Consider the following 26,281-nt stretch of genomic DNA (forward strand, 5'->3'; position numbering starts at 1 on the left):
GATCCTAACTGAAGCATGCCAATTTGCCAAGATGTGGATAAAGCACTCTGCATCTACCAGCATATGTACAAAGATTTAAAGAAAGAAAAAAACAGTTCAGTCTACGCTGCTAAAATATTTCGAAAGACAATAAAGATGTTTTCATCAGTGTAAGCTTACCTTTAGGAATGATATTTAGAATTTTGTTTTTATTTTGATTTTTATAATTACAGTACACTGACTTTGTTAATAAATTTAAATTATAAGTATATTCTTTTTATCCTTTACTGTTATATTTCGTTAATAAAAATATAAAAACTTGTTTAAAATTTTTCATTACCTATTTCCATCGAGCTAGAACCAATTACCATATTTTACACATAATTATAACTTCAAATAGTGCGAATTCGAATAATGCGACTACTTCATGGGATTCAGTAGTCGTACTAATCCTGATCTAGCTGTATATGATTTAAAATTCTCTTTGACATGATAGTAGCCAATCAGATTTTTCAGACATTGCCCTTTAACAAATCCATGTTGTGATTGACATATAACTGCACTCCTGTCTGGTTGATCTTACATTACTTCTTTGATCGTTGACTCAATTATTTTCCCTCGAACAGAAGTCAAGCATACAGGTCTGTAATTGCTCACTTCGTCCTTTGATCCCCTTTTTGAACTGGAGAGACATTCATATATCTCCAATCCATAAGGACCTCCTCTGAATCCAAAGATGGTCTCATAATTATATCTAAAGATTTATGTACCATTTTTTTTCTTTTTCTATTAATATAATTGGATAGATTCCCACAGCCCCAGCTGTCTTATTTTTGGCCTCAACAATTTCTCTTGCACTTTTCTTTCAGCTATCACAAAAATAATATGATGTGTAAGACACAAAGTCTTACAAATTAAATTAAATGTCTATATAATTTATGATAGAACGCTAGATTGAGTGATATTATAGACCTTACAAGAAAACACTTAAAGTCACAAATATTGTTTAAGATAATGGGTCTCGCGCTAATGGAATTAATTTAAGAGAAGGTTAAATTTAATGTACAAGCAAATATACCTTGAAGATAAACATTAGAAACAGATATAGGATCAGCGCCCACTACCTGAAGCAGCAAGTGAAGATATCGAGCCGGAACAGTGGGGGGTTAATTTATGGCATGGCAAAAGGGACGGAGTGCTCCAGAGATTACAATAGAGGTAACAGGTGTAAGCGTTTTTGTTTACTGCAAACAGAGCAGGTGTGGTCATTTTATAATAAGGCGAGACGAATCAAGTAAATGGATGCAGGTGTTTTCCGGATGGGTTCCGAGCTCCAGAAATTTCTGGTCATTTCCAGAATAATCGAGAATTCTCTAGAAACGGAAGTTCTTTCTACACTGGAAGGAACTCGGCCTTCCTGTCATGTGGAATAGGCAAATGAGAAGGGAGATGACGACGGTCAGATGGAGATGATTGGTTGAGAAAGGGAGGGGCGTTACGAAATTTTGGGAAATAAAAGGGGAAGAGCGCGCACAAAAAGGAATGTGATAAGATGTTTTAGATATGTGATAAAGTTTTTTTGGTGATAAGATGTTTTAGATAGGTGTGATAAAGTTTTTCGGAAGGTGATAAAGTTTTTTTTGGGAGTGATGAAGTTTCTTTGGAGGGCGAAAAGGGTGTTTTTGGAAAGATAGGCCCAGGAAACAGTCCCCGGAAGCAACCCACCAGTAGAACCAGTTATGGTGAGTTCACTAAATTCTGATAGTTTTAATAAAGTGTAGATAAGTTACGGAAAGGGGAACTTTCTCGAGATGGAACATAGAAGTCCGAAAGCGTCTACCGAGAAATATATTTGAAAGGAGGGCAGCGAGATAATGCTAACAGAAGAACACCGTACCATCCTGTAGAAATAAAGTGATGGGAAGCGACTCCTACTGAATGATCCGGCACAGCAAAGAAGGATGCGACACCAGGATGATCGGCAAAGCGAATAGTGTCCCTGGCCGAAGTTAACATTCCGGAATCGGAGAAGAACGTTCCCAAACCAATGGAGGACCCGATGCAGAGCAGAAAGTCACAGGCCACACGTTGTATTAGCGGTAAGATCCAAATCCCCAGAAGTAAGTGGTTAAACAACGAATTTACCTCTATGTAATTGCAAAGGACTGCAGGGAAGATAGAGATAAATATTAAGTGAGATTTAGGGAAGCATACAGTTAAGAGTTAAGTTAAGGTAGAGATAAGTAAGGAAATATCATAGAAATAGTTAATGAAGGATGGTTTACAGTTATGATTTATTTACTGATTAATCAATGGAGTAAAAGTAATAATTTTGGACGGGTTAGCCTATAGAGCAGGTACAGTTGTATGTTATTTATATAATGTTACTGAAGTAGAGAAATTAGTCGCTATATGCTGAAGTTTACCTGAGGGAATGAAGAAATAAATAATCCCATGTAAATTTCACTAACATGTAACTTTAAAGTGCTGGGGAGAGAATAGAATAGAATAGTTTGTAGAGTGGACATAATTCCAGAAGAAGAATTGTTTCAACCATGAAGAAGAATGTAGGATTGTGCTAGATAGGTATGAAAAAGGAAGATATAAATAAATAAATAATAAATGTCAACTGTAATTAAGAAAGAGTTAAATTAAACTGATTGTACGAGATGTTAGTGGGCCTATAGTAAGAAGAAGACGATGGATGGGAGAGCCTAATGACCAGGAACGTGATCCATGCCCTGTACCTATATATGAAGTGAATAATGTGTAATGATTTGTCTTATCTTTTATTTGTAAGTATGTATAATAAACTGATTGTATTTCACTTAATGAAAATGGAGTTTGGTCATTTCTGAACACACAGCAAACCCCAAAGGAGGAGTGCACTAATATAGAAACTCCCTCAGAACAGGAATTCTTCTGTGAGATAACAAGTCAGATGCAAAGTGGGGATTAAATAATAAATGATAAATAATATAATATAACAAAAGCAAAGAAATAAAAAAAAATATATATATATACATAACCCCACCCCCACAATTGGCGATATGCCAGCCAGGAAAACTCCTCAACGGAAGGCTGTGTTTAGGAATGACAAAACAAAGATTCATTATAATCAGTTGCTGAAACTGTAAAATTCAGCTGGCGAGCCAGAAAGTGTAAGTTAGAATTATTTATGTATTATTGAGTTGATTATCGTTGAATGGATTATAGATTGAACAGGTAAATAACTGTGGATTTGAATAGGCAAGTATTGATTTAGCATTGAATTGGAAATTATTATTTATGTACCATTGAATTAATTATTGAGATTGATCAGGTAAACTTCAAGGATAGATAGTTGTGGATGTAAAGAGATAATTATTGATTTTTTTAATTATTAAAATAAAAAATTAATTTTTATAATTATTGGTTGTTGAATTTTTAGCAAATTGATTATTGATCAAGCAGGTAAATGTTAATGGTAGATTGAATTGGATTATCTAATATAGGTAAGGAATTGTAGAAAGATTAAGCGGCAGACTTATTGATTAGTTAAAGTTGATAGCTAGAGAGTAATAAATATAAAAATGCCAAGAAAGGGTAGGAGACGCGGTGAGGATTGCGAAAATTTTGGGGGCCACAATAATGAATATGAAGGCCAAGAAGATCCAGAGGTGAGAATGGTAAGCATGGTAGCCAAGGGGTCAGGGCAAATCAAATACAGTGATTATTTGAAACCATTTAAGGGGGAATCGGGCGAAAGAGTGGAAAAATTCATTAATAAATTAAATCTAATTAAGGATAAAGAAGGGTTAAGCGATATAGATATCATAACGATAGGAGAATTTAAATTAGAAGGACAGGCATTAGAAAAATACAGGCAGGCTACAGTGGCAGAAGAAGTAGAAACGCTTCACAAATTCGTAGAAACATTAAGAAAATTATTTGGGAGAAAGAATGACTTGTTAACCAGCGTAGGAAAATTGGGAGGATACACACAGACCATTCGCGAAACAGTAAGCGAATTCCACCAGCGCCTTCTAAATTTAAAGCTAAATACAGAAACAACAGGAGTAGAGAAACAGGCGTTCCAGAAGATACTAACAGGGCAATTTATCACAGGGCTCCGGCATAATTATAAAAAGGAAGTACTAAGGAAAAAACCCGAAACATTAACGCAAGCCTACAACCTTTCATTAGAGGAGGAAAGACTTGAAAACTTTAGTAGAAATACGGGGGCAAAGGAAATAAACGCAATGACCGACAGAAAACAGCCAGAAACAGGGAAGGAATCAAGGGAGTGGGAAAGTGAAATCGAAGGGTTATCTAAACATTTAAATAGCATCGAAAGAAAGATGGAATGGATGATGGAAAGGCTCTCCTTAAGCAATGATGCTAGAGAAAATCAGCAACAAACTGAAGTGAAACAAAGATTGGGTATAGATTCACAAACAAATGAGGGGAGAGACAAGGATGGGGGTTGTAAATGGTGTTATAAGTGCCAGAACACCGACCATTGGACCCGCGACTGCAAAGTGAGACGGGGTGCTAAAGATAACTGGGAAAGGGGAGAGTTTTGGGAACGAGACAGGTACCCACACTTTAAAAACCCCAGAAACATGGACAAGCAAAGGGAGCAAGGGAGCAAAGGCATTGCGCTAAACATGGTAAGTACAGGAATGAACGAGAGCGCATTAACAATGCCGTAGTTAAAAGACATAGATCTTTTAGACATGCCCGCTGGGAGAGGCAAGCATTACACTTAAACACAGCCAAAGGAAAAAACATATGTTTAGGTGCTGTAAGTGATAATGGCAGGAGAAACAACCTGTTATATGTAAAGGGCAGCTTAGGAGGGGTACCAGGTAAATTTCTGGTGGACACAGGAGCCTCAAGGTCTATTTTAATGTGGGATTACCTCATCAGATACTGCAAAGGGTGAAATAAGGGAGATATAAGATGTTGCCGCGAAATTCTAGTGGAAGGGGTAGGTGCTGAAGAAATTCACACCGATTATATAGTTAGAGACAAGATAAGACTACAGGGATGTGAAAACATGGTGCCCCATTCATATTTAGTGGCAAACAGGGTAAACAGTCGTCGACATGACGCGATACTAGGAACGGACCCCCACACTGAACTGGAGAGACTTTCATATATCTCCAATCCATAAGGACCTCCTCTGAATCCAAAGATGGTCTCATAATTATATCTAAAGATTTATGTACCATTTTTTTTCTTTTTCTATTAATATAATTGGATAGAATCCCACAGCCCCAGCTGTCTTATTTTTGGCCTCAACAATTTCTCTTGCACTTTTCTTTTAGCTATCACAAAAATAATATGATGTTATACTTCTGGTATCCATCCCTAAACACTTCATGTGTAAATGTACCATTATATTCAATTCAGTTAGTCACCTTGCTGTTAATGTGCTAGGAATATTCCATTTGCGTAGTACAAAGGGTACTAGGAAAGTTTTGCAATATGACGCAACAATGAATCACAGGAAGTTGCTTGTTGCTGCATGTTGAGACATGTTCATACGTGCATAGTAGCCGCCGCGCCAAGTCGATGGGCTCAGTTATTCATTAGTAGTGAGAGTGTAAAGTGCTTGCGATGGCATCGTGGTCACGAAATGAGATAAGGACAGTTTTGCGGTATAATTTCGTGCGTGGTTTAACCATAGACCAGTGCTTAGAAGAAATGACTCTTGCACTAGATGATGATTGTCCACATCGTACAACAATATTCAGGTGGTATAGAGAATTCCAAAGGGGAAATTTCACTCTGGAGGATTCTGAGGGTCCGGGAAGGCCACGAACGTCAGTTACGGAGGAAAACGTTACTGCTGTGAGGAAAATGCTTGACAAAAACAGGCGAGTGACCTACCAACAGATAGAGGATACTTTGGGCCTAAATGCACCAGCAATTCGTTCGATTCTGCAAGATCATTTGCACGTGAAGAAACTTTGTTCTCTCTGGGTGCCGCATCAACTGACTGAAGAGCAGATGACACGACGTGTGACTTGGTGCCGGGAGATGTTAAAAAAAAATTTGATAAGGGACAATCTCGGTATGTGAACAGCATCGTGACAGGTGACGAGACTTGGCTGTACTATTACGATCTACCGAACAAGGCTCAAAACAAAGTTTGGGTCTTTGATGATGACGACACACCCGTAATTGTCAGAAAATCCCGATCTGTAAAGAAGAAAATGATAGCTGTATTTTTCAAATCGAGTGGAATTGTGGAACGTGTCATTTTGGACACGCAGAAGACGGTCACAGCTAAGTGGTATACTGAACAATGCCTGCCTAAAGTCATTGGATCTATGAAGAACCTGTGGCCAAAGTCAAGAATGGACACCTGGTACCTCCATCACGAAAATGCTCCAGCTCACCGCGCCAAAGCCTGCACCGAATATTTGACCACGACAGGACTGAAACTTCTCGAGCACCCTCCCTACAGTCCAGACCTTGCTCCCTGCGACTTTGCACTGTTCCCGCATGTGAAAATGAAGCTAAAAGGGAGGCGGTTTTCCAGTGATGAGGACCTTCTACGGGCTTGGGACAACGAGTGTGCTTTACTCCCTAGTGAAACTTGGCAGAACTGGTTTAAGATTGGTTTCGGAGGATGGAGAGGTGTATTGAATGTAGAGGAAATTACTTTGAAAAAATTAAATAAACAAAGCTGTATTGCAAAACTTTCCTGGTACCCTTTGTAGTAGAAGAAGGAAGAGTCACATTACAGTGTGAGATTTAAACTAAAGTCTTATGTGCTACTGTGTGCATATGATTATATTCAAGTATCGGCATTATAAAAATATACAATGGATGAAGTGACATCTGTACCACTGGCATGTTCTCCTAGTAAAGAGGAAAAAGAAAGACTTCAACAGTTAAATGTGCTATATCCTAGTGAATATGATATAATAAAAAACAATCAAAAAATAACAGTTATCCGATTCTGTTAATCATTTAAGCACTCCTTTGTATAAGGTGATACAAATAAGGTGAATCTAACTGTTATTAACCCAGCAGCAGTTGTGCCACTCAAACATAGTGGTGCAGAACCTCAAAGGTGCCAAACTTTGTTTTTATTTCTATAAAAAGTTTTTGGCTTTTTTAAAATTTCCTTGCAGTATACAATATTTCTTTTTTTTTCTTAATGAATTGCAATACCTATTCAATGTAAATGTTTTAATTTTTAATCAAAAATTTAAATGCCGTGTTTTTTACATATTTAAAAAAAACAAAAAATGTTAATTCTGGTGGAAAAAAATGTGTCATAAAATAAAAACATGAAACTAATAATCACTTCAATTTTCCAAATCAGAAAACCATTAAGGGTATAAAATCTCAACTTACATACGCACACATTAATATGTTTTGTCAAATGAATAAAAGGAATTAACTGATAAATATCAATTAAAGCAATAATCTTACACCAGTAATAACTGAGACAAAAAATACATTTCACACAACAATTAAAACAAAACAAAGAGAACTACTTTCTACAGCAGTTGATGTGATAATTTCAAACATGTGAGCAACATGTTTAATCTCTTAAAAGTCAATCTCTTCAGCATCTCTACTAAAAGCAAAACTGGCACACTGAAACACAAAGCAAAAAATAAACAGTCATACAGAACCTCACTAGTTCCTTGCATATATATTTCCAAATAAACAAATTTTCACTTCCAAACCATCTCAAATAAGTTTGAGATGTATGGAATATTGACTAAATATTAATTATATTTAGGTATGTGGGAAAAAATTCAGATTTTTAATCATTAATTAACAGTTAATGGCAGCAGTTATTTTTGAAAGGGACTATAAAGGTCTCATGCAATGGACACCAATTTAAATAATTAGGCTTTTTTTTTTTTTTTTTTTTAATGGTACAATATTTTTTTGTTTATAGTACAATATCAAATGAAAACAATGAACAAATATAAAATTTTAGCACAATTAACAGACAGTTGGATCCATCTTATTTGTGTCATCCTATATTATAAATTCAGGTTTTAGTGCATAATGCTGTAGATACACACTGCTTTTGTTGCACTATTTTTACTAATTTCATTAATGACAAAATTTTGGCAGCTGCTCCTTTGCAAAAAATTTATAATGCTTACTTATTCTAACCTGTAAGCAACATAAGGACAAAACTTTATTTAAAAAGTCAATCTAAAAATGAAAATTAAACTAAATAGTAATCTTATATAAAATAAATAAAAATATTTGTATACATTAATTCTATTACTTACATCATAACCAGCAACCAAGAGCCCAACTCCATATGGACGGCGATCATATCGTTGTGTGCAAACCTGCATTTCTTTATAATTAAGGATTAAAAAAACCCTGAGATATCCTATATTTGCATTATTATAATAAAGTTTTTTTTTGCAGTTTTAAAACTAACTAAATGAAAATTATTTTCAATTAGTTTAAAAATCCCTTAAATATGATGAAAGCTGAACCACCATCTTGCTACAGATGCCATACTCTGAAAATCTGAAGGATTCTCCACACAGACCCTAATTAGATAATAAAATTATAATAAGTTAAGTAATGATTACAAATTATGCACTACTAAAGCACTCATCATAACTAAGTATAAATGGAAAATCCACACAAAATCCAAATAGCTGACTCCCCCCACTCGAGTATTTAAATCATTTCCTAACATGCACACAATCTGTATGGCAACTCATAACGAAATTACAAAAAGATTAATTGCTCTTCTTGCTAGTATGTTTTTAAATTACTTTTCTCTCTCGTTTGTTTTATTTTTAATGCCTGGTTCTTGGTGGCTTTAAACTTGACTGGATCAGAACAGGTAGAATTTTGAATTTTTAATAGTTTTCCAACCTTCTTAGTTTTTTCCCTTTATTTTTATTTATTTTAAAACTTTCCTCATGAGAATTTTAGATATGCAGATTTACTTACAGGGGTGAGTTATTTGTAAAAAGAAGTTTTAAATATATTTTTATTAGTATTTGGATAACTAAAAGCTCCCAAGGCTATAATTTTCAATAATCTGCATTAACATAATTTTAATATTTAAATGTAACGAAGTGTGGCTGATGCCACAGCAAAAATACTATAATATCAGTTAAAGAGTACACTTCATTTTGCTGCTAAATTCTCGCAATGAGTCTTCTTCCACTTATTTAACAGTTGTTCCATTCTTGCAACATTTGCATTGTTATTACAGAAGCTCAGTCAGCCACTTCCTTGCTTGCCCTTGTTTTAACTTGTAGATTTCTTCAATCATCTCATATGTCACCTTGTGATAAGTCAAAATTCCACAAACCTGGAGTTCTGCATAGTTTAACACAAAACTCAACCACAAACCTTTGCTAATAAACAATAACAGAAGTTCTACTTTAGGCACCATTTCAACATCAAAAATAGTACAGTTAAGAGATCTGGCTTTAGTCAGAGCATAGCAGAACTGCATACCACCAGTATCCAAACAGCATTCCCAGACTTTTCTCCCAAATTAATAACTAATATATCTCAAATGCTATAGCAAGTGTAACTTGCATATTAGTATTAGCAAATGATACCAGAAAGCAAGCTTATACAGTATCAGCAAAAAAAAAAAAAAAAAAAAAAAAAGCCACCACTTCCCAATATCACCTGTCCATCTCTTCTGTTTGTCTAGTTCTTCCTTTAATTTATTCAATCTACCTACCTCTACAACACAGATGGGAGTTTGTTCCAACAATTGCCTGCCTGCTAACTGAAGGAAAATTTCCACAATCAACCCTCCTTCCTCAGTTGTAGTTTAAGACTTAAACACCTCAATCTGACCTCACAGGTGCCTAGTCTCCAGATGCTAGTTTACAGAACCAAAGCCAAAGAGTACCCTTTTGTTCTTCTCACTGATCTCCTTGCTATTCTCCACAACCATTCCAACAGATTCACATCTTTTCTAAAATAGGGGCCTCCATAGCTGTATGCCATATTCAAGATGTGGCCTAACCAACACCTTACAAAATTCGTTCACATCATTCCCAAAACCACACAAGCTGTCCTAGGTCCATCTGCACTTCTGTCAGAGAACTTCATCTCTGACGGCACAATTCCTCATAGGCCTTTTAACATTCTACACTACCCAGTTGGTGCACTAATCTGGGACTACTGCTACCGATAAGATTGGTTGGTTGGTTTGTGGTTTATTGGATCACCAGCAACATAGGCTATAATGAACCAACAACAGCTACCTATAAGAAGTACCTAATTTGTAGAGATCTTGTTACAATAGTATACCCTGATTACTGTAATTAACCACCCTGCCAACCTTTGTATCATCTGCAAAATTTGACATTAAGCCTCATACTTTCATTAATACAGGCTGCTAGGACAGGCCACAGGGATTCTATCAATGATATAAAGAAATTTTAAAAGCAGTGACAAGAAAGTGATTATCACATTGTATAAGGAAATGGTTAGGCCACATCTTTAGTACTGCATACAGGTCTGGAATCCTCATTTTATGAAGGATATGGATCTGTTTGAAAAGGCACAGGGAAGTGCAACAAGTTTAGTCAAGGACACAAAAGGGTAGAAACTTGGCACCCTGAAAGACCTGATTGAAATGTTTTGAACAAACTAAATTCTGGTGGCATTCTTACTCTTTTTCAGACATAAGGGTACATAAACTTAAATTGAAAAAGGATGGTTGCAAGATAAATGTGCAAAATTTGCTTTCAGCCAGAGAGCAAATGCCTGTTGAAACAAACTTCCATCTTGTGTTACTGAAATGGGTAGCTGAACAAATTTAAAGAAGAATCAGAAAAATTAGACAATTTATTAGAGATGAGGTGGGTGTTATTTACTTTTTTTTTTTTTTTTTTTTGCTGATACTATATAAGCTTGCTTCCTTGAATCACATGCCACTACTAATAATAACTGCATACTTTAGGTGAAAAATAACAACAATGATCTCACAAAATGACATGTGTGAAATCAGTATACTAATTTGAACTATTCTCCAGTAGAATGCTTTTTAATTAGACAAGTGATGTTGCCTGGACAAGCCCTAACACACCTTTCAAGTTCATCCCACTGTGGTTCTATTTTCTTACATGAAATTATTAGTTTAATGAATTAATTACATGAATAACCAACACTGATTATACCCAGTGACTATACTGATTAGATTTTTGGTGACATATCTGAATCCTCTTTGGAATTCTATCATTCAACCAACTGTAGTAAAAAAGAATGACTGCCACTGGGCAATGCTCACTAACATCTTGTTGCTCAAATGTTATCATACTTTTTAATATTATTCTCATTTCTTCCTACTGGTTGGTAAACACAAGCTAGCTAATAAAAACTGGTATTAGCTTACAATGCTATTTTACAAGTTTCTATGGATTGTTGTAGAGGATATAATAAACATATCCAAAATTAATTTTACAGGCAGTATCATCTTATTTACAGAATCATGCGAAGGAATCATATTCTTTACTATTTAACCGAGAAATCCATTAATATGAAATTTTTCAAATGAGAACCTATTTATTTATATACATCATATTACCAAAAGTTTAGTGAAACTAAGAGAAAAGGCAAATAGTTTACAGATCACATTTTAATAAGAGAGCCCTCCTGTTTGAATTATAATGCTGCAAGTAATCTTTCTGAAAGACTTTCCAACAATTTAAGAAAAGTTAGTGGTATTAATTCTTCCAGTAGAACAGTTTTAATTAGACAAATGATGTTGCTTGCTACAGACAAACTAACATACACCTTTCTAGTTCATCCCACAGTGGTTCTATTCTCTGCAAACCAAGCTGATATCACTGACAACCTGCATAAGTGTGCTTATTCGTTGTGTCACAATACACTGGTAATACTACTAAATGTACTTTTAGTAAATGTACTTTTCAAGTAGTATTTTTAAATGTAAAAATACTACTTGAAATACTACTAAATGTGTAATGTATTCATTAAAAGGATACTATTTCCTAATAGTGCTACCAATCGACTAATGGGAAGTGGAGCATCATGAGCATAACGATTACTAAGGCATTCAGTACGCATAAATTTGCTGAAAGAAAAAAAAAAATACATATTCAAAAGTGCTTTTCAGAGTGTGATATTTATTTTCATTATATATCTCAACATTATTACAAAGCTAAGGAAAATCTTAAAACAATTTTCGGACAAATTTTGCCAAGCCAAAATGGCAGAAATTATTTCCAAGGCAACATTACACTTTCTTTTTTTATTAAACAACATAACCCATTATTTATGCACAATTATCCTAACTGGCTACTTTATTAGGTAAAAGTAAAGTGCAGCCATTATCAACCCACTGCAGGATGGAAGCCTCCTCAACAATTCATGCTGAGGGAAATGGACCATAATCTGCCACGCTGGTCCAGTGCGGGTTGGCAGATTGACCGTATTCAGCAGTCAGGGGCTTGAACCCCGGTCTACTCAAAGAGCGTGTGCTACTGCACTCCCGCTCCTGCCCACTCGGCTACGGAGGCCTGGTCTTTATTAGGTACTCCTACTTAATAGCAAACAGACAGCCCCTTTAGCCCTCAAAACAGCCTGAATTCTTTGAGACATGGACTCGATGAGTTGTCAAAAGCATTTCACAGGGATGCTGATCCAAATGTTGTGCCACACTGATTCAACTGCTTCTCACAGTTGTTGCAAATTGGCTGGTTGCAGTTTTCTCCTCTGGAGAACTCATTCCACCTCATCCCACAACCTATTGCACTGAGATCTAATAACCTGGCCAAAAGAGTGAATATGCTGAATTCACTCATGTTCCTGGAACCAGTTCTGTACAATTCTAGCTTTGTGAGTATCTAATGACATAGTATTTAATCACCCTGTATGTAATGATCCAGTACTTGATTCCCTAATGAAATTTTGATTTCTAACTCACTGTGAGCTGCCAGTTTTCATTTACAATAATCAACATAATATAAAAGTAATTACAATGCCTATGCTCAGAGTATGCACATGTTTTTCATTGTGTCAATAATAAAATGACAAAGGTAAACACTTCTCAATGCTATTTAAAGAAATAACCTATGCATTCACATAAAATGTAACAAGGAAGTTAATGTTATCAACTCGCATGTTACATTTCAATAGAAAATAATTACGGTGTTTTATGGGCAAATCACATAACCCTATGACAGTTTAATGAATATTTGTGTTGTTCAAAGCAAAACTGAGATAATGAAATGCATGGTGCACATACCACATACAGGCAAATCAATTTTCAATTGTCGCATCTGGCCATCTTGCCACATATGGACAAGTCAGGTAAGCAGTTAAATTGGCTAACTTCACTACTTATGTTGATGATGTAAGTTCTGGCCTTACCATTCACTTCATCAAAAGCTTCCCTTAACCAAACTACCTTGAATACTACTACTACTCAATCATTTGCTAAATTTCTTCAACTCTTTTGATTTTTTTTTTTAAATCAGTCATCATTTATCACTAATAAATCGGCCCAACTTCAACTTCCTAGAAAAAAAAAAAATGAATTTCTATCTAATTTCCAGTGTTCATATATAACTGAAACTCTGCCATTGCAAGGATCTTAATGAACATTCATCTTTTCATAAGTATACATGCAGTTTTTCATACATTTTGCAAGTCCTTTCAACACAATATCAACAAATCACATCTGTATATAAAGAGATTCTCTAGAAACTGTACAGAAATGTGCTGCTGTCTATCAACTGTGTTTAAAAGTAATATCTGTTTTAATATTTATGACAGTTTTGAAACTCAAAATAAGAGGCATACATTTTCAACACGATTAGACAGAATGTAGACTTGCACAAGCTAAAATTGAAAAAATTCTCTGGAATTCGGTTCACAGAAGTTCAAACCAAATTAAATAATACATATATAAATGTAGAGGATATTATTGCAAAGAAAAAAAAAAAAAAAAGGTAATGATTGACTTTTTTAATTTTTTTTAGAATTAAAAATAGAACGAATAAAGATTTTTTCACAAAATCTTGATCATTTTAATTTCAACAACAACCCTACTCTAATATTCAGATGTAAAGTCAAAACATAGAAAAAATTTATATTTAAAAGCATTTATGTATATAGTTTTTTCATTTTTAAAAACTTTACAAATTTCTTAACAAAAACCTCACTCCAATTGCTTCCATCTCTCATGAGTTTGTTTATGGACCACATGGAAGCAACTTGGAGTGAATTTATTTTAAGGAATTTAGAAGTTTTTTGGTCCTTGAGGTTGCCACAGCATTCTCTCAGATATGCCAGACAAGCTGCACTTGCTACCTGGGCGTCTAAAACGCTGACGGAACTGATATTCGGGTGACACTCAAGTCAAGTGGACCCAATTTCAGCAAAGTCCAGACAGTCTGTGACAGCCAAATCCTCTGCTTACACCTTCACGATGGTGGGACTGTTAGTAATCCTGGGTATAACCTCCAGAAACAAGTACATGGTGGGTGACCACCCAGGTGTGAACCAACGTACGCAGGGGTCGAGGTGTGGCACCCACACCACATAGAGGAATGCTGCCCCTCTATGTTATCAGTCAGTACTAAGTGGTAGATGACTCTTCAACCAGTGCAATACCACCACTTTACTTACTGGAGGCTTGAAGTGGTGGAACCCATGTTTAGTCTCTAGAGCTAAGTTAAGGTCAACCCTTCCGTATCTCTTCCATCATGTAGTATGATTGATGACTTTTGAGGTTATGATGAACATCGTGGCGAGATCCAATATTCCTTACATTTCGAGGGTACAGCTCTAAAACGGTGTTCGCAGGCCGGCTGCTAGTTAGTATACCGGACCAAACCTATTGGTAACTCTCTAGGAGGTGCCCAGATCAGTTAGTGTATAATCTTGCTACCTCTACTCTGCCAGATACTGACTGGAGGGAGTCCGAGTAGCGTGTATGTGGGGAGCATTGTCGAGGCCACGTTATACCAAGGATCTGGGTATATTCTTGCCATGTGTACACCATATCCAAAAATTTCATTACTTCATACAGTATGTCCCACCCACTTTTTCTTACTATGGAATACATCGTGAATTGTCAAACTAATAGAGCAAGCTTATCTGCGAAAAGATCTAATCCGCCAAGCACTTCCTAATTCATTTCACAAATATATGTGGTCTCAATTGTAATCTTAATGATGTCCATTTCAACTTGCACTCTAGCAAACTCCATGTACTTTTTCTGACAAAATCTCAATTATTGGTTGATTCAACTACTGCCCAAATTATTCGCTGTATGATTCCTTTCGCCTCAAAGGTGGTACTTGTGCATATATCTGTTCTGATATTCCCTGTCAGAGATTGGCAATTTGGAATCTCCTCTCTTTGATCTTCTCAGCTGGTCGAGATGCTGAGGCTTTTGCAATTACTAATGACCTTGCACAGATTGTTCATTTACCTACAAGAATACCGGACAATCCTAATCATACAGCCAACACACTTGATCTTTTTCTCACAAACTACCCTTCTAAGTACACGGTCGAAGTGGGAGGTCCTTTAGGCACTTCAGATCACAACTTGGTGATTGTCTCTTCTCTAATGGAGCCTTTATCTCATGGCTATTCCCAACCTTGTGTTGTTTGGCATTAAAAGAATGCAAAATGGGATGACCTGCGAGATTTCTTTTATTTTTTTCCTTGGTTGGATTACTGTTTCAAATCTTCTGATGTCAACGTTTGCTCAGATCGTGTCAGTGAAATTATTCTTGCAGGAATGGAATCCTTTATACCACACTCCACTTTAAAATCTCGCCCTTTATCTAAACCTTGCTTTTCCAATAAATGTGCTAAGGCTGTTCAAGAGAAGAATGTTGCATATCGTAATTGGCTTGTTTCTAATTCTTCAGTTTCATTTTCTGCCTATACCAAAGCTCGCAACAATTGTAAAGCAATTATTAATCAATCCAAACTAGTGTTTGAACAGGCTAAGAGTAGAAAACTTGCTTCTTGCCCTAATAGTAGCTGGGCATTCTGGTCCCTTGCCAAAGCTATTGGCTACAACTTTTGCCCATCTCTGCTCCCACCTCTGTCCAAACCAGATGATTCTGTTGTCACTTCAGCCAAGGATAAAGCTGACCTGCTAGCATCCCATTTTTCTTCCAACTCATGTATTAATGATCTTGGTAAAACACCTCCCACCATTCCCAACAGACTCCATTCAATGCCTCCTGTGGTCTTCCGTCAAAAGGATGTCAGAAGGATTTTGACGAATCTTGATGCTAAGAAAGTTCCTGGTCCCGATGGTATTTCTCCACTTGTTCTCAAAACCTGCTCCTGAACTTACTCCTATTCTTTGCCGCCTTTTTTCACTTTCTTATTCCAAAGGTGTTTTTCCTTCTGCTTGGAAATTTGCTCATATCCAGCCAGTTCCTAAAAAGGGTGACAAATCCCTCCCATCCAATTATCGTCCCATTGCAATTACTTCTACTCTTTCTAATGTAATGAAGAAATCAATTAACCGCCAACTCTTAAACTACCTAGAAACCTTCAGTCTGATCAATGATTGCCAGTATGGATTCCATAACTGTTGATCCACTGGTGATGTTCTGGCTTATGTTACTAATTTATGGACTAATTCAATGGAAAGGTTCGGTGAAACACAAGTAGTTGCTCTTGACATCTCAAAGGCGTTCGATCGTGTTTGGCATAAAGGTCTTCTAAACAAGCTTCCATCTTATGGTTTGCCAACTGTTTTTAGTAATTGGTTATCCAGTTTTCTCTCTGATCGCTCACTGAGGGTGATAATAGATGGCTCTCTGTCTTCTATATTCTCCACTAATGCCGGTGTCCCAGAGGTTCAGTTCTTTCCCCCTGTATATTAATGACCTTCTTCTATTGACTGGAAATCCTATCCATAGTTTTGCCGATGATAGCACATTGCATTCAACTTTCTATTTTGAGAAACCTTGTCCTGCTCAATCAGCTTCAAGTTCTCGAAAATCTGCTGCCAGTTCCTTAAATGCCGATCTTCAGGTAATTCTCCAGTGGGGCAAAGACAACTTAGTTGATTTCAACCCTTCTAAAACTCAGTCTTGTCTTATATCTCGCAAAAAGGATTCTTCTGCTCCTATGCTTATCTTTAGTGACACTCCGATTTATAGGCAAAATGATATATCTCTTTTGGGGATTTACCCTGACTTCTAATCTCTCTCGGCACAAGCACATTACAAATATTGCTTCCTCTGCATCAACTTGGTTTTCTCTTTCGCTCTCGGCATTACTTTTCTTTCAAACATCTGCTCACTCTGTATAAATCGCAAATCCGCCCTGCCATGGAATATTCTTCCCACATCTGGGGTGGTTTCCCCAAAACCTCTCTCAGGCTTCTTGATTCCATTCAGAAGAGGGCAGTTAGGTTAATTAATGATTCATCTCTAACAGAGTCTCTCCACTTGCTGTCTCATAGACGTATTCTTTCTGCTGCATGCCTCTTCTACAGATACTTCCATGGGCACTGTTCTTCTGAATTGGCTTCTATAATTCCCGCTCTCTCTCAAAACAGTCGGAACATGTGCCGCCACCAGCCAACATCCATTTATTGTCCAACTTCAAACTCACAGAACCAACTTTTCATCTTCCTCGTTTATTCATTCAACTGCCGTTTTCTGGAACAACCTTCCGTCGTACGTATTTCCTGAAAATTACAGTCTACAGAAGTTCAAGTTTAATGTCAACAAATATCTTCTTTCATCTTCTCAACCTCCAACCCAAGCACGGTTCTAAGTACTATAGGATCTAACACCTCTCTTTGGGGTTTATATATATATATATAAAAAAAAAAAAAAAGTTTATAAAAATGATAAAACTATATACATAAATGCTTTTAAATAGAACAAATCCCAAGAGGAATACAAACGAGACCAAGAGACTCAGTAATGCTAACAAGATCATTCAAAGTTTTTTTTTTTGTACTCCGAATCAAATCCCAAACATTTAGAATCATATATCATATCTACATCCTAAAGTATACAGGTCAGCTGTTTTCCTACCATTCTAAGCTAAATGTATTGCACTGTCAAAAATTATGTAGTTCACCATAAAACTCATTAAAATTTTAGAACCATATGAAAAAGCTAAAAAATTATATATATAAGAAAAAAAAAGAAAAAAGAAACAAATATAAACCTTGAGTTTGTTCAAGAGAAACTAATAAAATATTAAGTTGAAAATGTTAAATTTTTTTTGGTTTTTCTTACCTTAAAAGTCGAGCATCAGCAGTTAAACCAGCAATTGAAACCCCAATGTGATCATCAATAGGAATAATTTTCTTCTGATGTGCTGATAACTCTGAAGATGCTCTCTTAAAATATGTGTAAAAATTATATTTATAATCAAAAATATTCTTCAGTTATAAAAATCATAAATAAAAACTACATTTAAAATGTTACATTATTATGCGAAATCATTTTAAAAATGTCAGGATGTTTATCTTATTCAAGTTACATACCAGTTGGTTGGTTTGGATTTTACTGGCGCATTAGCAACTAAGGCTATAATGTGCCAAGAACAGGTCATATATAAAAAATTTAAGTTTTCAGCGACCTAATTAGTTGTTATTTGGTTTTTAGGAGCTTAGCAACTAAGGCCATATTGCTCTGGGGATATGCGGTGGTCATTCCCTGACCTTTTCCGCATCCTCCGTATTTGGTGGCTCACGGGCTCGAACCACAGTCTAATCAAGAAGCATGTGCTACACACTGCTGCTCCTGCCCACCTGGCTATGGAGGCGCCCTAATTAGTTAGATCACCATGTCAAGATATATAATAACAAAGGTATAAAGAATATAAAAGATAAATCAATAAAGAAATAGCAATAAAAAGGAAATTTTAAATACAGGTAAAAACGTTTACTGATTTTAAATAGCTAAAAACCGCAGTCACATGGTCATTGTCAGATAAAATCTGTGTGTAAGGCTCAGCCAGATGACTAAAAGTGCTAAAATATAAATCACATTGATGTCTAAAACGTGGACACTCGGTTAAAATGTGACAAATAGTTAAAATGGTGCCACAGTTCTCGCACATAGGAGAGTCATCTGCCCTCAGCAGAAATGCAAGTGTGAGATAACTATGCAGAGGCGAACAAGAACAACTTCCTCTCTGCGGTTCCTATGCAGACTAGACTTTCAGGCTTTATCTGATAGAGTTTGCTTGTGACTGGCTCATGCCAAGATTGTTGGCATTGGGAGAGTAATTTAGCATGTATTAGCTGCCTGTAGTCTAGTCTATATAAGGGACTAACAGACAATGAGTGCTGTGGTATTCTGGTGGCCGCAGCATCTGCCAGTTCATTATCCCTGATCCCAATGTGGCTTGGGATCCAGCAGAAATGGATGTCGAATGAACACTCAAACAGAGAATATAGTGTTTGCTGAATCCAGGTGACGAATGGATGAGGATTATACCTCATCCCCCGATAAAGCCTGCAGTGTAACACCATACATCTTTGGTGCTTACAGGTTTTGTGGTCCAAGGCTAACTCTATAGCATACAACTCAGCTGTATATATGCTGCATTTGTGGGGAATCTTCCCAGATATAGATACTATCTGGAAAGACAAAAGCAGGTCCAACAGACAACTCTGACTTCGAGCCATCATTGAACACAGGCAAGAAATCAGAGTAATCAGATCAGTGGGCAGCATAGAGTTGTTGGTAGACAGAGGATGGAGTTATGGCCTTACCCCAACTTTTAATGGAAAAGTCACATGATGGTAAGCAAGCATGCCAGGGTGGAATTAGATGCCTTGGTGACTGGGCAACATTGTCCAGTCACCAAGTGCTCAGAGAGCTTAATATCACCAAGTGATATTAAGCTCTCTGAGCAGCTCTTGGACACAGATGCCAAAGAGACGGTTAGCAGTCTGATGGGTTTTATAAAGAGTTTCCCACGGTGGCTCAAAAACGAAGTCTACGGTGGGTTGTCTGGCAGGGATTTTAGTTTAAAAATATATTTTAGCAACAACTGCTTTTGTCGGAGCAATAGTGGTGGTTCACCAGCTTCGACATATAAACTCTGGACAGGGGATGTTTTAAATACTCCAGTAGCAGTACGGATGGCTTGGTGATGAGGTGGGTCTAGCCACCGTAGTACGCTATTTCTAGCCAATGCGTACACTTGGGACCTGTAGTCTAATTTTGAATGAACAAGCGCCATTTATTTGAGGAGATGGCACAAAGGAGATTCAATCCCCTAGTTACATACCAGTAGTACTATATCTGGTATCACTAACTGTAGAAATGTTGGAAACTTTGAATCATTACAATGTTTCAGTTAATCTAAAAGAAAGAGTATTCTTTATTATAAATAAAAGAAAGAAATTTACATTTCAATACAAGGCTTTTTTTGGATAAGAATGACTGGAATTGTAACAAAGTTTACTGCACTTATAGAAAAGAAAGGACTCCAAACACCGAAACTAAAGTTTGCTAATGTATGCCATGCAAACATTGATATGACAGACCACCACATTGCAAGACAGACCATCACTACCTCAAAAAAATGCAAAGTCCATTGTTACATTGGTTTATTAGCTGCACTTGGCAGTTACAATAAAGCTGGCACCTCCTCTGATCCCTTGTGGCTGTAGTCAAGTATACAGTAAGACTCCCCGTATCCGCGGGGGATACGTTCCAAGACCTACCATGGATGGCTGAAACCGCGGATATAAGTGAACACTTAATGATTTTGTAATAACTGAGAGCAAAGTGGAGGAGAAATTGTTGAAGTTAAACATAAGAAAGGCACCTGGGGTGGATGGGATCAATCCAGTTATATTAAAGGAGGCAGCAAAGCAACTAGGCAAACCCTTAGCCATAATTATGAGAGCATCCTTCGACTCAGGGGAGGTTCCCACGGACTGGAGATGTGCAAATGTATCCCCAATTCACAAAGGGGGATAAAAGGGTGACACGAGTAATTACAGACCAGTTAGTTTAACTTCTGTTCTGGGTAAAATAATGGAGTCACTGGTTAAAGATGCATTGCAGGATCATCTAGACAAGACTGCAGCAATAATTCAGACACAGCATGGGTTTGTTAAGGAAAAGTTTTGTCTGAAAAATTTGATAGGATATTATGATGTGTGTTTACAAAGGAACTGGATGCAAAAAATAATTTTGATATCATATACAGTAAACACCCGCTATTTGCAGTATCTGCATTCGCGGTCGCTGATTTAATATAAAATGAAACCTAAAAAAATGTGAATTTTAAAGTGCCGTGAATATTTTCCACCATAAAAAAACATGGACGTGGCTAAAATTATCTTTCCCAGTCAAAACAGCACTCAGTGGGTGGGGGGGGAGAGGGGCGACAAAATCGCGAGCGTGGATGTTTCTCGCTAATCCTTGTTCAGTATGTGTTATGAGCTTGTCATGGAAGGTTTCATCGTTTGCTTTTAATTTATATGCTTATAAATTGAATAAATTTATCAATTTATAAATTGATATGCTTACAAAAGTGATAAATCTACCATTTTTCAGTGCAAAACAGACTTTCGAGTGTGTTAACAGAAGAAAGTGACTTTATTGTGGACAAGTTCTTTCTAACCCGTACAAAAATATGGCTACGAATAACAAGGGAAATGTGAAAAGATCAAAGAAGGTGATGACATTAGCGAATAAAATCGAGTTATTAGACAAAATTTCTAATGGTGAAAGTGTCCTCAGTGGCAAAACATTATAAAATCAATGAGTCAACAGTATGGTCAATCAAAAAATCGGAAGAAAAAATCCGCCGTAGTGTCTGTGAAAACGTGCTAATTGCTTCAAAAATTTGCTCTGTAACTAGTGATATTAAATTAGAAAAAAATGGAAAAAGGTTTAAATCTGTGGATAAAAGACCGAACTCAAAATAAAATTCCGTTAAGTTCACTCATCATTCATGAAAAAGCAAAACTCCTTTATCAACACTTTAGCGAAACTGGTGATAGCACTGGCGGGATAAGTGTTTTAGCTAGCAAAGGCGCTGGTTTGAAAGATTTGTTTGAAATTTCTAATAAATATTACATTTAATATTAAATTGTTTCTTATTTTCATTTCGATGCCATATGCTTGCATTTCACTATGTACTGTCTATGTACATAGTCATATTATGAAGGTACATATAATACATACATAGACAAAATTTTAGACTAGTTTTTCTTATATATTACATACTTTGGAACGGAACCCCTTTATTACTATGAGAGCCATAACTCAGTATTCACGTTTTCGGTATTCGCGACATTTCTCAGGAACGTAACCCCCGCGAATAGCGAGGGTTTACTGTATTTGGATTTCAGGAAAGCTTTTGACACTGTTGCGCATGGAAGACTATTGTACAAATTGGAGCAGAATGGTATTAAGGGTAAGTTGCTACAATGGATAAAAGGATGGTTGAGTGGGAAAAGACAGAGGGTGGTAATTAATGGGTGCTGCTCTTTGTGGACTAATGTTATTAGTGGAGTCCCACAGGGTTCGGTGTTGGGTCCTCTGTTGTTTTGTATATTTATCAATGATATTCATGAAGGTATATCAGGCTTAGTGTCGAAGATTGCAGAAGATACAAAGGTTGGCAGGGTTCTTAATGATAGTAATGGCAGTGTGCTACTGCAACAGGATCTAGATAATTTGGGCAGATGGGCTAAGAAGTGGCAACTGAAGTTTAACCTTGACAAATGCAAAGTACTGCATATGGGTAGAAGTAAGCCCAGAGAAATGTACCAACTGTGTACAGTTGGTACATTTTTCTACCACCTTAAGTGTAGTACACTTAAGGTGGTAGAAAATGAAAAAGACCTGGGAGTAATTGTGCAGTCAGATATGAAGTTTTCTGAGCAATGCAGACAGGCTGCCAGGGCAGGTCATGGGGTTTTGTCAATGATATACATTGAAACTTCCCTTTAACGGACAGCCATGGGGGAACGATAATTTGTCCATTAGAGAGAAGTGTCCGCTAACAAGAAGTCTGAGGGATAAAAAAAAAAAGAAAGAAAGAAAAATCGTTAAACGTTTAATGTAAAATTAAATTAAAATATATACAGATTTTGAACAATATTTTTGTAAATAATATACAATTACATAAACAAGAGATAAAAAAAAATCGTCAAACGTTTAATGTAAAATTAAATTATATACAGAGTTTGCACAATATTTTTGTAAATAATATACATACAATTGTGCTATGCATATTATGACTTTATCTTAAGAAAAATACATACAGTAATCACTTATTTTCTTCTGCACCTTCCAGCTGATAATTTTGTTTTCAACATTTGTTTGGAGTGAAGAAACCATCGAAAGTCCTTCAGTATCTTCTTCAGCGGCGAAAAACATTTTTAAACGATTGATTTGTATGAGCGCTTCTTCCATTTTCATCGGTGGTTCGTCGTTAATATTCTTCATCCTCATGAGGAACTTCTTGAACAATATCGATGATAATGTCGTTGATATCTAGAGCACCATCTTCTTGTAGTGAGGTTCGAGTCTATATCTTTGTAGCCAGGGTCACTTGTAGCTGAAGTATCGTATACATTATCAATAGATGTTGAAGTTCTCGTTCTTCTTGTTGCTCCACATTGCTGTTCACAACTTCAATTTTTGCATTTGAGAAGCCAGACTTTACAAAACAGTTCACGACAGTTTGTTTTCTAATTGCATTTACTGAAGAGGAATCCACTGAATCGCATCTAGGATGCTGATTTTCTTTGCAAGGTCACTCGCACGTTACATCATTCATGTTTGCAATGAGATGTCTTAAAACACGTTTTCTGTAGTGAAGTTTAAAATTTTTTATTATCGCTTGATCCAAGGGCTGACACTCTGCAGTTGTGTTTGGTGGCAGAAAAACAATTTGAATGTTGGACAATTCAACGTGCGGGTGAGATGCAGCATTATCCATGAAAAGAATAATTTTTCTGTTTTGGTTAAAGTGACTTATCCATTCGTTCATGACATCTCGTGTCATCCACACGTTTTTATTAGACTTCCAGTCAATATTCAAAAGATTCAACTTTATGCCCTTGAAACAACGAGGATTTTGTGGTTTTCCTATAACAAGAGGTTGTTCAAAGTCTCCCAGCATATTTGTACACAATAGTACAGTCAAGCATTCCTTAGAAATTTTTCCGCCCTGGCACTTTTCGTTTTTTAGACTCATTAGTTTTCCAAGAAGAGCTTTAAAAAACAACCCTATTTCGTCATAGTTGTAAATATCCTTAGTTTCAAAATCACAACATAAATCTTCCAATTTGACAGTCTACTCTGTTACAACCCCAGTATCAATAGATCCACCTTCACCACTTATGGTTTTCCAAGAAATTTTATGCCAAGTTTTGAACTTGTCTAGCCATTCCACAGAAGCTTGGAACTCATTTACTCCCATAGATTTCGCAACCTCCAAAGCCTTTTCCCTAATAATTAATGGGAAATTTTTTTTAGCACGTGCGCGACAAAACCACTCATACGTAACATTGCCAATTTGAAGTCCAACAGTTTTCGGGAATGATTTTTTGAACCTGATCATTTCAGTGTTGCCAAAATTGTTTGAGCAGTTCATTTTTTTTCTTTAGGATGTCGCTTACCTGCGTCTACCCGATTTTCAATTTTGCAGCGAGATTGCAAACACTTTTTTTTTTTGCCGATCATACGCATTAATGAGTTCGACTTTATCTTTTAAAGTTAAATGTTTACGAGAAGACATTGTGCACTTCACACGACACTGAACAAAACTGAAACTCAAAAGACGAAAGGCTGACCAAATTCCCCCCCCCCTGCACACACTGAATTCATCAGAAGTTTTACACGTGCCTTAAAATTCTTGAAAAGGGGTTTAGAACCGCGACGTAAACCTTGATACAATTCAGAGAATCGGAAATAGAAAATAAACACACGATTGAGGCAATACGTGGAAGAAAAGTTCCTAGAAAAAGGGCCGTGAGCTTGCCCGCTGTCCGTTATCGGGAGATCAAATTAAGTGCTAATCTAAACGAAACAGTGCAGATTGCCTGTCCGCATCCGTTACAGAGAATGTCCGCTAGACAGAAGCTGAAAACACGTTAAAACCAATAGAGGAGAGCTGGGGAATTTGAAAATGTCCGTTGTAGAGAGGTGTCCGTTAAGAGAAGTTTCACTGTATAGGAATTTTGCTAGCAGGGAGAAGGAGGTGATTGTCCCTCTGTATAAGGCAATGGTCAGGCTGTGCCTTGAGTACTGCGTACAGGCCTGGAGGCCTCATTTTAGGAACGATGTAGATTTGCTTGAGCGTGTACAGAGAAGGGCAACAAGATTGGTGAGGGGAATGAAGGGATCCTCTTACCAAGAGAGGCTTAAGTTCTGCAAATTGCAGTGGCTGGATACTAGGCACCTATGCGGTGATCTGACTGAGGTGTATAAGGCCTTGAATGGTTGAGCACGCGAATTCTGATGGGATCTTTCCACTTGTTCAGGTTTTTTTTTTGGTTGTTTTTTTTTTTTTTTTTTTTTTTTTTTTTTTTTTAAGGAGCATTAGCAACTAAGGCCATATTGCTCCGGGAATATGTGGTGGTATTCCCTTGACCTTTCCGCATCCTCTGTATTTGGTGGTGACGGGCTCGAACCCTGTGCTACGCACTGCTACTCCTTCCCACCTGGCTACGGAGGCGCCACCACTTGTTCAGATTACGAACCTAAGGGGGCATAAATTCAAATTAAGAAAAGACAGATGTAGAATAGATGTGCAGAAATGTGCCTTTAGCCAGCGGGTGGTTAATTGCTGGAACAAACTTCCATCTGTTGTTGTGGAAGTTGATAGGTTAAATAAATTTAAGGAGGAACTGGACAGGCATTTGGAGGGAATGGTGTGATTTTTTTTTTTTTTTTTTTTGGCTGATGCTGCATAAGCTGATACACTTGCTTTCTTGCATCACATGCCACTACTACTACTACCTGCTGACCCCATATATAACGTGATTTTCTTGTACATAAAATACATATGTATAATAAAGTTTAATTGATAAAATAAGAACACAGTAAGCCATTACCAACAGTACATATGGTAATAATCAAGTATAGCAGACTCTCGCTTTACTGGGACTGGATTAACCGGGACACTTCAAGACTCCAATTAAAAAAAAAAAAAAAAAAACAACCAGAAATCATAAAATTCAAGTAATAACTAGAAGCGGTATAAACAGATATTTTGCAAGTCGTAAATAAGTAACAAAAACCGGCATTATAAGTAGTCACTGTGAGATTAGTGTACCTATTATCTTGCAACCCCCGCTCAAAACAAAAACGAGACCAACCAAATGTTTA

At 36.6% G+C, this 26,281-nt stretch overlaps 1 protein-coding gene across 2 annotated transcripts in view; it reads right to left on the reverse strand.

Annotated features, from left to right (window-relative positions):
- The window catches only part of Prosalpha6 (Proteasome alpha6 subunit), a 52,293-nt gene that overhangs the window by 12,003 nt on the left and 14,009 nt on the right, over nt 1-26,281 (reverse strand). For both annotated transcript variants that reach the window (XM_090381839.1, XM_090381840.1), the window contains exons 3-5: nt 18,203-18,306; nt 11,952-12,040; nt 8,238-8,308 (exon numbers count right to left, since the gene is read on the reverse strand). In XM_090381839.1, coding sequence (XP_090237965.1) covers nt 8,238-8,308; nt 11,952-12,040; nt 18,203-18,306 — 264 coding nt within the window. The remainder of the gene's footprint in view (nt 1-8,237; nt 8,309-11,951; nt 12,041-18,202; nt 18,307-26,281) is intronic.

Source organism: Mastigoproctus giganteus, chromosome 9 (genome assembly GCF_048544385.1).
Source record: "Mastigoproctus giganteus isolate SK-2022 chromosome 9, ASM4854438v1, whole genome shotgun sequence".
Lineage (NCBI taxonomy): Eukaryota > Metazoa > Arthropoda > Arachnida > Uropygi > Thelyphonidae > Mastigoproctus > Mastigoproctus giganteus.